Source organism: Schistocerca cancellata, chromosome 7 (assembly GCF_023864275.1).
Source record: "Schistocerca cancellata isolate TAMUIC-IGC-003103 chromosome 7, iqSchCanc2.1, whole genome shotgun sequence".
In the NCBI taxonomy this organism is placed as follows: Eukaryota; Metazoa; Arthropoda; class Insecta; order Orthoptera; family Acrididae; genus Schistocerca; species Schistocerca cancellata.
In genome coordinates this window covers 291,271,799-291,288,697 of record NC_064632.1, presented here as the reverse complement: position 1 = coordinate 291,288,697, position 16,899 = coordinate 291,271,799, and the positions used below count along the sequence as shown (strand labels likewise).

The 16,899-nt window shown below is 37.9% G+C and overlaps 1 protein-coding gene across 1 annotated transcript in view; it reads right to left on the bottom strand.

The window, feature by feature from the left end:
- Positions 1 to 10,737: 10,737 nt before the first annotated feature.
- LOC126092294 (dipeptidase 1-like) overlaps positions 10,738 to 16,899 on the bottom strand; it is a 510,684-nt gene continuing 504,522 nt past the window's right edge. Inside the window, exon 11 of the mRNA XM_049907813.1 lies at positions 10,738 to 10,961. Coding sequence (XP_049763770.1) covers positions 10,863 to 10,961 — 99 coding nt within the window. The 3' untranslated portion in view covers positions 10,738 to 10,862. The remainder of the gene's footprint in view (positions 10,962 to 16,899) is intronic.

Sequence of the window (16,899 nt, the reverse complement as noted above, 5' to 3'; positions counted from 1 at the left end):
TTGATGGTGATGCTGTTATTTTGTACTCTTGGTTGCCCTGCCTCCCTTGTAATAATATTCCAAATTGTTTTGATTTTGTTATCAGAGGTATTAATCTCAGACATGATGCACATGCTTCTGAACTTTTTAATAACCTTTCTTAATGTAGCACAGTAGTTTTTATAACATTTGTCTGTTTCTTGGTCATTATTCTTTCTTGTTGTTAGATACAGTTCCCTTTTGTGGTTACAAGATATTTTTATTCCTTTAGTAAGCCAAGGTTTTTTGCATGGTTTCTTATAATTAGATTTAACTACTTTCTTGGGGAAACAGTTTTCAAATTCTCTTACAAGTGTATCATGAAATAAGTTATATTTTAAATTAGCATCAGGTTCCTTGTACACCTCATCTCAGTCTAACTGCTGAAGATTTTCTCTGAAATTTCTAATTGTTGAGTCATTAATTGAACGCACAACTTTGGAGGGGAGTTTTGAATTACTAAATGGAGCTATGTCATATACTGTAACTAGCTGAGCATCATGATCAGAAAGGCCATTCTCAACAGGATAAGAATTTATGTTTTTAAACCTATCTTGGTCTATAAGTGTTATCTATTAATGTGCTGCTGTCCTTTACTACCCGAGTAGGGAAATTAATGACAGATGTCAAATTGAAAGAACCGAGCAAGACTTCCAGGTCATTCTTCCTGTTACATTCTTTCAGTGAATCAACATTGAAGTCCCCACAAATAATAATTTGCTTTCCCCTATCTAACAGATAGCACAACAAGGCATCCAAGTTTTCCAGGAATAAATGAAAGTTTCCTGAAGGCGACCTATATGCTGTTACAATTATAAAAGAGCCCTCCTTCAGTTTAAGTTGACAGGCACATGCTTCTATATGTTGCTCAAGACAAAACTTTTTTGTACCTAAGCTTTCTACACAGTGATGACCTTTGACATATATGGCAACTCCTCCTCTCACCTTATTCTCTCTACTCTAATGTGCAGCTAGTTTATAACCACTGATATTTACCTTTCCATATCAGGCACAATGTGATGCTCAGACAGGCATAGTATATCTATTATATTATAAGATTCAATGTCATCTAAACAAACCAGGAGCTCATCTACTTTATTCTTCAATCATGGGATATTTTGGTTAAAAATGGTAACATTATTTTTTACTTTACTTTTGTGAGAATCTACTTTTTTCTTTAATACACCAATATTTTGGTTAAATATGGTAACATTATTATTTACTTTCCTGTTGTGTGAATTTTGTGAGTTTTGGACCTCTTTAGCACCTACCTGCCTGAACTTCTCATTGGACACTGATATTAGTCCAAAAAAGAGGTACATCCATGAGTACTAGTGTCCCTACTTATGGATTTCGCTAACAACCCTGCCAGTTTACCCTTCCCTTTCCTATTGAGGTGATATGTAAGCTAGGAAGTAACGTTATTTTAAATGCAACTATTTCCCTGTGTTGCTTTACAGGGGGCCCGTTTCATTAGTCTAACAGCCCTTTCCTGAAGTTTGAAAGTTTGTTTTCCCAGATGTGTATTTCCCCAGAAGTTCGCGTCACATCTAAGCAAGCTGTTCATTGTAAGCATAACAGGCGAATAACCATTATTCAGTGCTGCAACAGTTCTGAAGCATTCTTAGCAGATAAAGAGCATAAAATTAGTTTTTTATTAAGAACTTTCAAATTCTTCTGTCACCTCAAGTCCTCGTCCATCTAAATGCCTAGGAATTTTGTGTGTGGAGCTTGAGCAATAGCATAGTTCCCTAAACCAGCTTCTAGTGTTACTTCTAATATTACTGAAATTCATCCACTATATATTTGCCTTATTTATGGCCCTCTTGCCCCTGGATATGGATGCCCTTGCCTGCTGCTGGTGGTGGTTGTTGTTCTACTGCTGTTATTGATAATGATGTTTACTCTGTTGCCGCCACTGATGAATGGTGTTGCAGCCGTTTCATGTTTTAGTGATACTGGGATTGGAGCCCCTTGCTCTATAGATGACTCACTAATGAATTTAATAATTTTGGCATTCGTATTTCTTCCTTCTTGTGTTCATGTGGAGACTGTGTCTTTTAATGTGCTTTCTGTTCCCATAGTTTCTCTCTAGAAAGGTCACATTCAATCAGTCTCTACAGATTCTTTTGAATACCAGTATTCTGTTTTCTATAATAGTTTCAATGTTTACACACAAATTTTCTGTCAGATCATGCCTATGTGAAATACTGACAATGTAGAAATGTACTAGAGGCATTCTTTTGATTGTTTCCTTCGAGATTCTCACTGTACGTGAAGTTTCATTGCATTATGCGAACATCATTCGCTCCTCTGATTATAAAGCACCTATTACCAGTCATCAGTATGTTATCACAGCTCTTCAAAACTTTGCACAGTGGCACACCTGGCTTGATAATGCCTATTGCATTAAGGTCTAGCTGATTTTTTGTCATAAATTCAGTAACTCCTCTTCCACAACTGTCAGCAAAGAGATGTATCTATTACTTGAATTCTTGTTTATAGATTTCATTGACATTAGTTGTGGGATAGCAGTATTCACATATACAGATGGTATAAAAGAACAGTGCATTGGCAGAGCTGTCATTTGTACTGCAGTGAGTCATGTGAAAAGGTATCCGACTTGACCATGCCCGCACAACAAGAATTAATGTACTCTGACCGCAGAATGGTAGTTGGAGCTACATGCATGGGACATTCCAGTTTGGAAATTGTTAAGGAATTCAATATTCACAGACCCACAGTGTCACAAGTTTGCCGAGAATACCAAATTTTGAGCATTACCTCTACACAGTACCACGGACAATGCAGTGGCTGACGGCCTTCATTTAATGACCTAAAGCAGGAGCATTTGTGCAGAGTTGTCAGTGCTAACAGACAACAATACTGCAGGAAATAAGTACAGAAATTAATGTGGGATGTACGATGAATGTATCCATCAGAACAGTAAGGCAAAATGTGGCGTTAATGGGCTATGGCAAGAGACAACCGACACAAGGGCCTTTGCCAGCAGCCCAGCATCACCTGCAGCACCTCTCCTGGGCTCGTGACCATACCAGTTGGACCCTAAGCAACTGGAAAACTGTGGTAAGTAAAATGGGTCTTGATTTTGATTGGTAATAGCAAATGGTATGGTTTGAGTGTGGTGCAGACATCACAAAACCATGGATCCAAGATGACAACAAGGCACTGTGCAAGCTGATGGTGGCTCCACAATGGCGCGGGCTATTTTTACATGGAATGGACAGGGTTCTGGTTATGTGGAGACCATTTGCAGCTACTCATGGATTTTATGTTCCCAAACAACAACGGAAGTTTTGTGGATGACAATGCACCACATCATCGGGCCCCAATTGTTCGTGAGTGATTTGAAGAACATTCTGGACAATTCGAGCAAATGATATGGTCACATAGATTACCTGACATGAATCCCATCAAACATTTGTGGGACATAATTGAGAGGTCATTTCGTACATAAAATACTGCACCAGCAACACTTTCATAATTATGGGTGGCTATGGAGGCAGTATGGCTCAATATTTCTGCAGGGGCTACCAACTACATGTTGCTGCACTACACAGGGCAAAAGGAGGCCCGACACAATATTAGGAACTATCCCAAGATTTTTGTCACCTCAGTGTACATTGCATGGCTATTTAGATTTTCTTGTCTATGAATATTCAGTTTGTCTTTTTCAGCATCGCTATTTAGGTTTCTTTGTCTCCAAGTATTCGCTTTGTCTTTTTCTACATTTAATTCACTTGTATCTTTTTATGTGAATAGGCTGTTCATACATATTTCTATTCATGGTCACACTGTTTACACTTTTCACAATTTGTTACAAAACCTTGCCTCACTGATATAAACTGAAGCGTCCAAGAAACTGGTACAGGCATGCATATTCAAATGCAGAGCTATGTAAACAGGTAGAATATGGCACTATGGTTGGCAATGCCTATATAAGACAACAAGGGTCTGGTGCAGTTGTTAGATTGGTTACTGCTGCTGTAATGGCAGGTTATCAAGATTTAAGTGAATTTAAACATGGTGTTATAGTCAGTGAATGTGGTGTTATAGACGGCAAACAGACAATGGGACACGGCATCTCCAAGGTAGTGATAAAGTGGAGATTTTCCCATATGACCATTTCACGAGTGAAATGTGAATATCAGGAATCTGGCAAAACATCAAATCTTCGACATCACTGCAACCAGAAAAATATCCTGCAAGAACGGAACAATGACGACTGAAGAGAATCATTCGGTGTGACAGATATGCAACCCTTCCACAAATTGTTGCAGATTTCAATGTTGGGCCATCAATAAGTGTCAGCGTGCAAACCATTCAATGAAACATCAACTATATGGGCTGTCGGAGCTGAAGGCCCCCTCGTGTATCCTTGCTCACTGCACGACACAATGCTTAACGCCTTGTTTGGGCCCATCAGTGCCGACATTGAACTGTTGATGACTGGAAACATGTTGTTTGGTCAGATGGGTCTCGGTTCAAATTATATTGAGTGGATGGACATGTATGGGTATGGAGACACCCCTCATGAATCCATGGACACTGCATGTCAGCAGGGGATTCTTCAAGCTGGTGGAGGCTCTGCAATGGTGTGGGGCATGTGCAGTTGGAGTGATAAGGGCCCCCTGATATGTCTGGATACGACTAACAGGTGACACGTATGTAAGCGTCCTGCCTAATGACCTGCATCCATTCATGTCCATTGTGCATTCCGACAGACTTGGACAATTCCAGCAGGACAAATTCGACACTCCACAAGTCCAGAATTACTACAGAGTGGCTCCAGGAATACTCTTCGCTCCAGGAACACTCTTTTGAGTTTAAACACTCCTGCTGGCCACCAGAATTGCGAGACATGAACATTACTGAGCATATCTGGAATGCCTTGCAACATGCTGCTCAGAAGAGATCTCCACCCTCTCATATTCTTATGGATTTATGGACAGCCCTGCAGGATTCATGGTGTCAGTTCCCTCCAGCACTACTTCCAACATTAGTCAAGTCCATGCCATGTTTTGGCACTTCTGTGTGCTTGCAGGGCCCTACACGATATTAGGCAGTGCACCAGTTTTTTGGCTCCTCAGTGTAAATGACACTCCAGACAATTCCCATATGGCTCATGCCACATTTTCTAGCATTTTTGTAATTTCTTGTAGTATCAAGCTTTTTGTGAAGTTCATTGAGCACATTAACTTCTAAACCTAAGTAGCACATTTCAGTCATGTTTTTCATGTCTCTCTCTCTCTCTCTCTCTCTCACACACACACACACACACATTTGTATCATATTGAATTTGTGCATCTTTCTTAGGAAAGCAATACTAATGACACCATTCATGATTAAACACACATATCCTAATACCATTTAGCAAAGTTCCATCAAATATAACCCACTTAATTAATACTAAGGCATCAAAAATTTCAGACTGATTTAAATTTACACATATACTCACTGCCATCTTGACAACCGATACACAGTCAGCATTGATTAGACAATAATTGTCTTCTTAAATGCAAGCAGCTCATTATTCTCACGAAGTAATGAATAATGTTGTAATGGTACTTAAATAACGTAACCATTATGGCACCTTAACTCAACCTCTCGATACCAGTAATATTCTACTGTGTTTCTGTTAACTACTTAACATATTTCTGAGACAACATTCAGATTTGATTTCATTTGTGATACATCAATATGTTTATATTGCAATGATATTATTCTTATGTGTATTCTTTCTTTTGTCACTACAATCTTTGACGTACTTATAACTATGAATTTTGGACGCGTAAGCGATTATTAGTTAGTTGTTAGAGAGTCGGACCTTGAAAAAGACAAGTCTTGGACGTCATGTTGGAAAGACGCATAACGTAGTCAGCTTATAAAATGTGAACTTTAACAGTGACTGTGAGGAAGATGTTTTCAAGTATGTTTTGTATTGTGAAGTGATGTTTTGTGTGTTACGTGATATGCAATAAAAGCAATTAAAAGGAAGTGTAACTTAAATTCGGAGTGCTGATTATTTTTTTTTACATCACCATTGTGCTAACTTTGAAAGGTTTAATCTTCAAGAATGGTTTGTGAAGCACATCTACAAAACTTTTGAATATAGCAGAATAAAACCTAGGCCTCTTTGAATCCGAGCTTGGAATCATCACCACCTAGATTTTCGACGACTGAGCCATGATTTTACAACGAGACCTGTGTGGGAAACACGAAAAGATGAGTGCCTAGTTTATTCATTATTACATGAAATGACTTTATTAACTGTGCTCTAATGACACCTGCCACATAATAACTTTGTTGTTGCCCGAAAATGCAGTATTTAGCAGCGTGAGCAACACCAAAATCATCATTTAATTTTGACCTTTGTTGTGGTAGGGTTATTAGAATGTTCACAGAGGATCTGAAATTGAATTCATATTTCTGTATTTCCAAAAGGCTTTGGATGCTGTTCTTCACAAGTGTCTTCTAATTGAATTGTGTATCTATGCAGTATTGTCTCAGTTGTGTGACTCGATTCATGATTTCCTGTCAGGAAGACAACAGTTAATAGTGACTGATGGAAAGTCATCAGGTAAGACATAACTGATATCTGGAGTTCTCCAGGGAAGTGATATAGGCCCTCTGGTATTTCTAATCTACATAAATGCTTTAGGAGACAATATGAGCAACCATCTTAGATTGTGTGCAGATGAAATTCAATGTTAAATCCTTAGGTCCACCCACTAGGTACCTAGAGCTGCCAGTAGATGTCATACTCAGCAAGTCATCCTTAGAGAGCCTATATTCTCTGTATATAGACTCTCTAGTCGTCTTTATAACCATGGATGTTTATAACCTGCCAAATTGCAGCATCAGGTATGAAGTGACAATAGCTGTATACAAAGTGAGCTGCTATACCTCTGGCATATAGGCAGAAACATAAGATGAAATTGTGGAAAATACACTAGTAAATATGTTTTGAACAACTGTTTGCCTTCTGGACCAGTAATACATCTCTTAGCACTACTTACGCTAACAGTAGAAACAGTTCAATACAGTGAATGTAAAAGATATTTGTGTAGCTACATATTTATAAATTTTAAACATGGTTGTGATACAACAACTGTGTAAATTTGAAGAGGATGAAAAAAATCGGCCAACCAGGTACAAAACAAATGATTATTTCTGCTTTGAAGCTTGTTCAGGAGACAAATCACTGATCTATCAATAACACAGATTACAAATTTAGGTATTTTAAGAATCGTTTTCCATGTCAAGTGCAAGAAGTTAAACATCAAACACACATTACACCAGAGAAGATTAAATTCCACAATAAATATTAATGTCTTAATTTATATACATGTGTGTTATGTAGTGAGGCTACAAACTATAATCTAAGGTATTGTCAATGCAATTTTTTCAGTAAAATATCTTTAAGCAGACACATATTTACAGGAACCCATGAGATATATATATAAGAGGCTGACAATTTATCAGCATCAGTTGTTAGCACTGATAGAAAAAAAACCTTTGAATTCTGAACCATGATAAAACTGACTGCCAACAAGAACAGAAAGAAATAGTCCTTACGAAATCCAGTGGTCATATGCGACAAAATTTTTTAAAAAATGTAGTCCATCAAAAAATCTGCATGTTTCCATACTTGGTGGAATGAATTATGTTTACGGAAACAAACTAATATAGTCAGGCAAAACTCTGAGAGTCACTATGAGTAAAGTGAAAAAGCAAACAATTATCATGACAAGCATCACTCCCAGTGTGGCAGTATGCCACATAATGTGAAAAAATGATACTGAAGTATTTCACAAATTTAACAAAACTGACATAACAAAATAAATATTATCACAGAAAAATTGAAAAGACTATGTAATCATTAATATGACCTGCAATTGTAGTTTGTAATCTCTGTTACTTCTGAAAAAGGATCACACACTTCCTTTTTGTTTCTCGGCTATGAAAGAGGTCATTTTGTGATGAGGCACGAAAATGTGTAAGTTTCAAGTAATATTTACTCTACATATAATCAAATATTACTTAAAAGTGTCACTAATGTTTTACTGTAACAGATCCTATACTCATGAAGTGAGCGACTTAAATAATTTATGCAAATTTTATAGGGGAATATTAGTGCAGAGGTCAACGCCATCATTCTAAATGATAACGATTTAGAGTTATAATAAATATTTTAATATTTGCTAATTTTGACATATAATTAAAAATCAATGTAAATGTAGGAGATTTCTCTTGATTAGTGGTTCTCCTTTTGAAACAGTAATAGTAGTCAGTTATTCTAATATTGAACCATATTCATTTAACGTGATTTCAGTGAATTTTTTTGATCCCCACTGAATGGAAATTGTGAGAATCTGCTCAGCATTGCAATTTCACAGAAGTAAAACAAATTATTAATTATACAGCTGTATATCTGGAATACTGTGTGTTTGGTGGTGTCTTTTGATGTAAAAACAGCTTGTTGTGCAAACTAACTGCGAAAAGTACCATAACTGAGTCCATGGCGTAAATAATTTTCCAGTTGTGAAGCAGGCAGAATAATATTAACTCCAACTTGTCAGAACATATAAATACTAACAATACATATGTAAAAAGGGCCACCACAACAGTAGTCATCTAGTAGATTATTCTTGTACATAAAAATTCCAAAGTCTGGACAGTACCTATAGAAAGAGCTGCTGGTCAACTGCAAAAGCATTTTTCCTGGTTATTCTGTATCTCTTCTGATTACTGCTAATGCCCGCTAGTTCCTTCTTTCTTTGTTCCGAGGAGAAAAGAGCATACAAAATGCATCAGTGTTAATGATGAAACTTCCTAGCAGATTGATATGGTTTTAGTCTGTGAAGAAGTTTCATTTCAATGCACATTCCACTACAGAATGAAAATTCATTACAGAGTATTACTGAAGTATATAAGTCATTTCACATGTTTGTATCAAATTTTGATTTGTTTCATATGGTACATAATTGAAAAGAAAATTATGATTCAATATATGCTTATTATGATTTCCAGCTGACAAAAAAATATAGAATTTAAATAAAGGTAAAAAAATACTGCTAAGCAGATTCAAACCTGAGATTCCTCCACCAACAGACTTGGACACTATACATTCAGCTAAAGGCATCTACATAACACTTGAAAACTGTATTTTACTGAACTTTGCTCAGAAATCATCTCATTTTTGAAGGTAACTTTTTTGAATTTTTCTTTTTTTAAACTGTGTCGTACTGCCTTAGGAAACTGATGTCTGGGTACAGACTTTCAAGGAATCCAACAGGCTCAGTCTACAAGCTCCTCTTGTAAGATAAAAACTCATATTTATGCTCACAGGCATAAAATCTACACAAGCTACTATCTGACCAGAGTGCAAACACATACAGAGTGTGTAACAAATCTGACAGTAGTTCAGATACATTGCAGTCATTTTCACTATGCAAAAGAATGACTTGCTGAGTGTGACATCTGCTGGCAGCCCTATAGTTGAGTCGGTGTATGTTGGTCCCTGACAGTTGCAGTGGGCTGCATGCAGCAACTTTGCATGCCTACCACAATCATTAATGTAACGTAACACAACTTTGTGAACGTCTCTATGGCAATGCCTCTGCTTTGTCACAGCTCTGTAGATGGCTACTGTCTTCACATGGAACCATTAGCACTTTACATCTGACAGTTGGCAACAGTGCTGTGAGGGATTTTCTTACACTGTCTCAACTAAAGGTAACTAGTGGCTGGAATCATGAGCCATGACCCCAGAAAAGTAAGGGTTTAGCATCGAGTCAGATGAAGCTGACATTTCCCATCTAGTAAAGTCATCAGACCAAAATGATTTAGATGAGCAATCTGCATGGTACAAAAAGTGGTAATTAACCAAAAATAATGAAAAGTGTGAAGTCATCCACATGATGGGACGATAGGGCTTTGGTTTTGAGGTCATAACCATAAACTCATGTTTCGTCACCAGTTACGACCCTTTTGAGCAAATCAGGATCATTGAGGTCATTCAAAAGCTCCTGAACAATGCTCATGCGACAGTTGTTCTGATCAAAATTGAGAAGTTCTGGAACAAACTTTGATGAACACATCTCGTGCCCAAAACATCTGAAAAAATTGCATGACATGAGCCAACCAATATGTTAACATCCTTAGCAACTTCTCTTATGGTAATTCAATGATTTTCCAAAACAATTTTCTTCACAGCTTCAATGTTATCATCTGTTGTTGATGTGCTGGGGTGTCCTGAGTGAGGTTCATCATTGGCGTCTTCTCTGCCATCTTGGAAGAGCTTGTACCACTTATAAACATTTTTTTTTATATGCCACTGTCAACATTTCAAGTCTTTTAGAGCACTTGATTCCATTTTTTCACTCAAAATTTGATGCAAATTCTTTGCTCCATTTTTTATAATTATCGAAAACTGCCGAGCACACAAAAACACTTCTAACCTGTCAGAAACAAATGAAGTATGCTGTACAGTTGAAACTGTGAACATATGTTCAGGACATGTGTACCAACATAACAAAAAAAAGATTGAGAATCAAGTGTAATTTGAAAAGTCACCTTGCTTTTTGAACAGCCCTCATATACTTCAACTTGTTCCCCATTGTTGAAGGTTCTCCTACTCAATTTGAATGAACAGATGGTTCTAGTGCTATATGAAACCCATAAATAAAAAACATATATTTTCAAATAAATATATAATAAAAATTATGTAATCACATGGATTTTTTAATAAAGATTATAAAAGTTTTTGTTCACATATTATGTACAAACATACAAATCACAAGACACACAACACACACTCCTTATCCATCTGAGCGACAGTTTGTATTATTACCCAAATCAGATGGTGGTATGAGATTTTCATAGGGTTTCACACCTTTTTTGGCCATTTCATCCCTCACCTAAAAACAAAAGAAAAATTATTTTCATATATGTGCCACAATCCACAAGCAGGACAGCAACATGCGTAATTCATATGGTCATAAAAGCAATAAAATCAACAGTAGGTCTAATACAATATTTTCTCCTCTATTGATGAAATTAACATTTATTCCCTGCACCTACCCATGTCTTCATTTTCTGTTAACTTGTTAAAGTTCGAATTATTGAACTTAAAAACTTACGAGACATGTTTTTATTACATTACAGAAGTGTCCGTTTCATACAGACTGCAGTACGAATTTAATTAATTCACACTGTTTCTTGTATGTAGTTAGTGCCACCATCCTGAAGTTCAGTGTTTTACAAACACAATGTTTTCCACAGATTTTACAAACATATAGAGGGGGCTGCAGTACATTCTCACAAAACTTACGCTGCTTTCTTAGCTGTCATTTGATTCTGGTAGGATATATGAATGAGTCTACTTACTACAGTTGTAGATAATCTGTATGCAACAAAAATGATTATAATAATTTGATACTAGGTGCTATGTTGCAAAGAAAAGCAAGCTGAGATTACCCATTGCTTCTCCATGCCAGAAGATTTTATCTTACTGGTTGCTGGTAAAAGAGTGAAAAATCTTATTCAGATACTCGTGGTATTGTAATATAGAATTTCACAATTCTGTTGCTAATTGCTGATGGTGAATTTTTGAGGAAAGATGCTGCAGAAATGAATTAATGGAGCTTTTCCTGCTACAGTTTAAGAGTACATTTCCCATACAAGAAGGTAATTATGGTTACAGTTTTGAGAAAAAAATTAAACAGGAAGGTGACTTTTAAACTTCTTGTATGTAGTGTTTGCTTTTGCAATACGTTAACAACTCATTTAACAACAAAAATAATTACTGAAAAAATTATTTAATTGGATAGATAAATCTACTCACCAAACAGTGGCAGAACAAATACATAAAAGACAGTGGTAATTGGCAAGCTTTCAGAGACAGTGGCTCCTTCTTCAGCCAGAAGGGTTGAAGGAGAACAAAAAGGGATGAAGGAAAAGGACTAGAGAGGTCTAGGAAGAGGGGTAGATTTCAGGAAAGTCACCCAGAACTGCAGGTCAGGGGAGACTTACTGACGGCATGGTTCTGGGTGACTTTCCCAAAGTCTACCCATTTTCCTAGACCTCTCCAGTCCTTTTCGTTCACCCTTCTTCCTTCCCCTTCTACCCTTATGTAGGAAGAAGGAGCCACTGGCTCCACAAGCTTGCCAATTACAACTGTCTTTTATGTGTATGTTCTAACACCACATGATGAGTAGTAACAACTTATTGTTTGATTGCTAAATGATTAAATTTTATTGAACACAGTGACCAACCTCATTCTGTGTTAATGTAAATAACTAGCATTCTGGCCATCTGAATGTCTGTTCCCTTTTGCAGTTTCTTTTTAGGTATGACAATATTGTTTCACAAGGAAATTTACATGTCATTTGTCTATTTCCGATATCAGAAACTTTCATTTTGCTCTCTCTGGAGAGCAAAAGGACTCAGGAATGAGTGCTGGCTGAGACCTGAAGTGGAAAGCTCTGCGATATTTAGCGATCATGGAACATGTCTCAGAAAGACAGGTTAGAGGCCATAGGAGGGGGAGTGTTCATTGCAGTTGACAAAAATATTTTCTCTGTTGAGGTCAAAGTTGAGTGTAGCAGTGAAGTTATTTGGTTGTGTATAACAGGTCTAGATGAAACCAAGTTAATTATTATGTGTTTTTACCAGCCATCCAATTCTGCTGTAACAGTTTTACAGTCATTCCAAGAAAGTCTATGGTCAGTAACATGTAAATACACAGCTCTTGCATTACTAGCTGGAGGTGACTTTAACTTACCAAATATTGACTGGGATGTCTATCGATTCATTGCAGGGTGTACAGACAGTCAGTCATCTGAAGTACTTTTAGAATACATTTTCTGAAATTTGTCTTAAGCAGCTGGTTGGCAGCCCACACACAGTGGTAAGATCTTAGACCTTCTAGCTACAAATGAGCCAGAGTAATTATGTATAAAGTATAAGCAGATTGTAAATCATGGTCTGGAGAATTATTAGCAATGAGATTTGGAAATGCTGAGGAAGCAGAGGTTTTTGCACTTTCAGTTCAAAAGAGAATGTGCAAATGATGACAAGAAAAGGTTTGCAGAGCCGGCCGGTGTGGCCGTGTGGTTCTAGGCGCTTCAGTTTGGAACTGCGTGACTGCTACGGTCGCAGGTTCGAATCCTGCCTCGGGCATGGCTGTGTGTGATGTCCTTAGGTTAGTAGGGTTTAAGTAGTTCTAAGTTCTAGGGGACTGATGACCACAGATGTTAAGTCCCATAGTGCTCAGAGCCATTTGAACCATTTCAGCCAAAGGTTTGCAGAGATTCGTGCATCTGTGAAAAGATCTATACACAAAGCATACAACTACTACCACCATCATAAGCAAAGGATATGGCAGAGAACCTGAGAAAATCTGGTCCTATGTGAAATGGCTAAGTAGATCTAAGGCTTCCATAGAGTCACTTGTTGACCAGTCTGGTGTGGCAGTTGAAGATAGCAAAATGAAATAACAAGTTTTTAATTTCATGTTCAAGAAATCATTCACGCAGGAGTATCATACAAACAAACCGATGTTTGATCATTGAACAGTCTCCTGTATGGATGACATAATAATAAGCATCCCTGGCATAGAGAAACATCTGAAGGAGTTGAAAACAAATAAGTCACCAGGTCTGGATGCAACCCCAATTCAGTTCTCAAAGAGTACTCTATGCATTGGCTTCTTACTTAGCTTGAATTTATTGTGAATTTCTCACCCAGAACAAAGCTCCAACTCCTGTGTATATGCACAGCTAAAGAACGAACCCGCAAAATTACAGACCAATATCTCCAAAATTGGTTTGCTCCAGGATCCTTGACCATATTCTCAGTTTGAATACGATAAATTTTATTCAGACTGAGAAGCTTAATGTCCACAAATCTGTGTTGTTTTAGGAAGCATTGCTCATGCAAACTTCAGCTTGCCCTTTCCTCACATGATATATTGCAAACTATGGATGAAGGTAACAGGTAAATTCCTTATTTCTAGATTTCTGGAAAGCATTGGATGTGGTGCTCCATTGCAGGCTGTTAAAGATGCGAGCATATAGAATGGGTTCACAGATATGTGAGTGGCTCAATGACTTCTAAAAGTTTAGAACCCAGTATATTGTCCTCAATGGTGAGTGTTCATCAGAGATAAGGGTATCATCAGCAGTACCCCATGGAAATGTGACAGAGCCACTACTATTGTCTGTATACATAAATGATTTGGTGGACAAAGTGGGCAGCAGTCTGTGGTTGTTTGCTATTGCTGTGGTATATGATAAGGTGTCAAAGTTGAGTGACTATAAGAGGATACAAGATGACTTGGACAAAATTTCTAGTTAGTGTGATAAATGGCAACTAGCTCTAAATTTAGAAAAATCTAAGTTATGCAGATGAGTAGGAAACCAAATCTGTAATGTTCTTGACACAGGCATTTCATTTAAATATATAAGTGTAATGTTGCAAATGATATGAAATGGAATGAGCTTATAATGATTGTGGTATGAAAAGTGAGTAGTCAACTTTGGTTTATTGGGAGAATTCTAGGAAAGTGTGGTTCATCTGTAAAGGAGACTGCACATAGGATGCTAGTGCAAACTGTTGTTGAGTACTGCTTGACTGTTTGAGATCCGAACCAGGTTGGATTAAAGGAAGACATTGAAGCAATCCAGAGGCAAGCTGCTAGATTTGGTAGGTCTGAACAACATGCAAGTGGTATGGAGACGCTTTGGGAATTCAAATGGGAATCCCTGGAGGACAGGTAACGTTCTTCTTGAGGAACACTATTGAGAAAATTTAGAGAATTGGCATTTGAAGCTGACTGCAGAACAATTCAGTTGTCTCTAACATACATAGGGCATAAGGACCATGATGATAAGATACAAGAAATTAGTGCTCATACAGATGTATATAGACAATCATTTTTCCCTCGCTCTATTTGCAAGTGGAACAAGAAAGAAAATGACTTGCAGTGGTACAGGGTACCCTCGAACATGCAGCTTAAGGTGGAGTGTGGAGTATCGATGTGAATGTAGATGTAGATTAAGAATGAAGGAAGTCCCTCTTTTTAATTCAGAATAATCTTGTGATAATTTAAGTTTCAGAATAGAAACAGGAAACCAATAATGACAAAATAACATCAGTCGATTATTCACTTACAGACAAACTATGAGGATGGACGTGAGAGAGTGAGAGCAAGAGGGGGAGACAGACAGAGAGAGAGAGAGAGAGAGAGAGAGAGAGAGAGAGAGATGACAGAACAGAAGAGGATGAGAGTGCAAAATGGTGAAATAGGAAAGGGGTGAGCGCAACTATGGTGATTAATGAAGTTTTTGGCCAAAAGGTTCACAGAGAATGGGAGAGTGTGCAATTCAGAAAAGGTGGTGCTGGAACAGATGACTTAAAATCATAAGTGTTGAAATTGTTGATATTGTGGTAAGCAACAAGTTCTGCAATGACATGGTTGAATTTGCAGTTACTCACAGTTTGACAGTAGCAATTTGGCAAGGGGAGCTATGGTCAATGACTAGTTCATCGTATGAATGGGTTTGTTGAGACGGATAAAAAAAATGACTCTTGAAGTATGTTTCTGGAGTAGATGACCTTAATATTGTCATTCTACAAAGGGTCTGACTCACAGGGTTATCAATATATTTAGGTAAGTACCACTGCCCACTGCCAGATGCAGCTCACACATATGTCAAGTCTGTATGTGGGGAAGTTATTCAATAATGGATGCCAAAATTGAGTTGCAATCTGTAACTGGCATTTCCGCTTCAGTCAGAGGTTTCTAGGATCTGTATATACCTGATATCACTCCAACACAGTCCAGAAAGTTTGGCCACGAAGACATCTGGGCAATAGGTACCCAACACCAAACTTTTGAAAGAACTGAAGAAACCGTAACTTTTGATCTACACATCTTAAGCCACTATTTCTGCAAATGAAAGTTAAAACCAAACTCAAATAAAATAAACGTTCCATGTTTTCATCTGTCCAATAGATTGGCACACAGAGCCCTCAATGTCTATTTTGAAGGAGACAAACTTCATCATAATTGTACTATCATTGCCACAGATACTACTACAATGCCGTGCCAGCAAAAGGTTGGCAGCCCGTTGTCTGCCGAGCACAGCGCACTCTAGCGGGCAGTGCAGCTCGATGGAACTGGAGTGTGCCTTGTTCACTACTTACCTAGATTTCAACCTAGGCAGACACACTTTCATAATCAGCCCTCAGCCAGTTCTATACTGTTTGCATTGATTCTCTGAGGAGGGCCCATCAGGCTTAGTCCCTGAGAATACGTTGTATTAGTTCATGGTATTCCATGTTACGAGATTGTCAGTTCATAGTTGCAACTGCAGTCCTACAAACTACTGAAGATAAGTAATTTCATTGTACTATGTGTTTCTTGAATGATAATCCTTCTCTCTAACAGTGTGCCGTACCGCATATTTCTACATCTACATCTACATCTATACTCCGCGAGCCACCTTACGGTGTGTGGCGGAGGGTACTTATTGTACCACTATCTGATCCCCCCTTCCCTGTTCCATTCACGAATTGTGCGTGGGAAGAACGACTGCTTGTAAGTCTCCGTATTTGCTCTAATTTCTCGGATCTTTTCGTTGTGATCATTACGCGAGATATATGTGGGCGGTAGTAATATGTTGCCCATCTCTTCCCGGAATGTGCTCTCTCGTAATTTCGATAAGAAACCTCTCCGTATTGCGTAACGCCTTTCTTGAAGTGTCCGCCACTGGAGCTTGTTCAGCATCTCCGTAACGCTCTCGCGCTGACCAAACGTCCCCATGACGAATCGCGCTGCTTTTCGCTGGATCA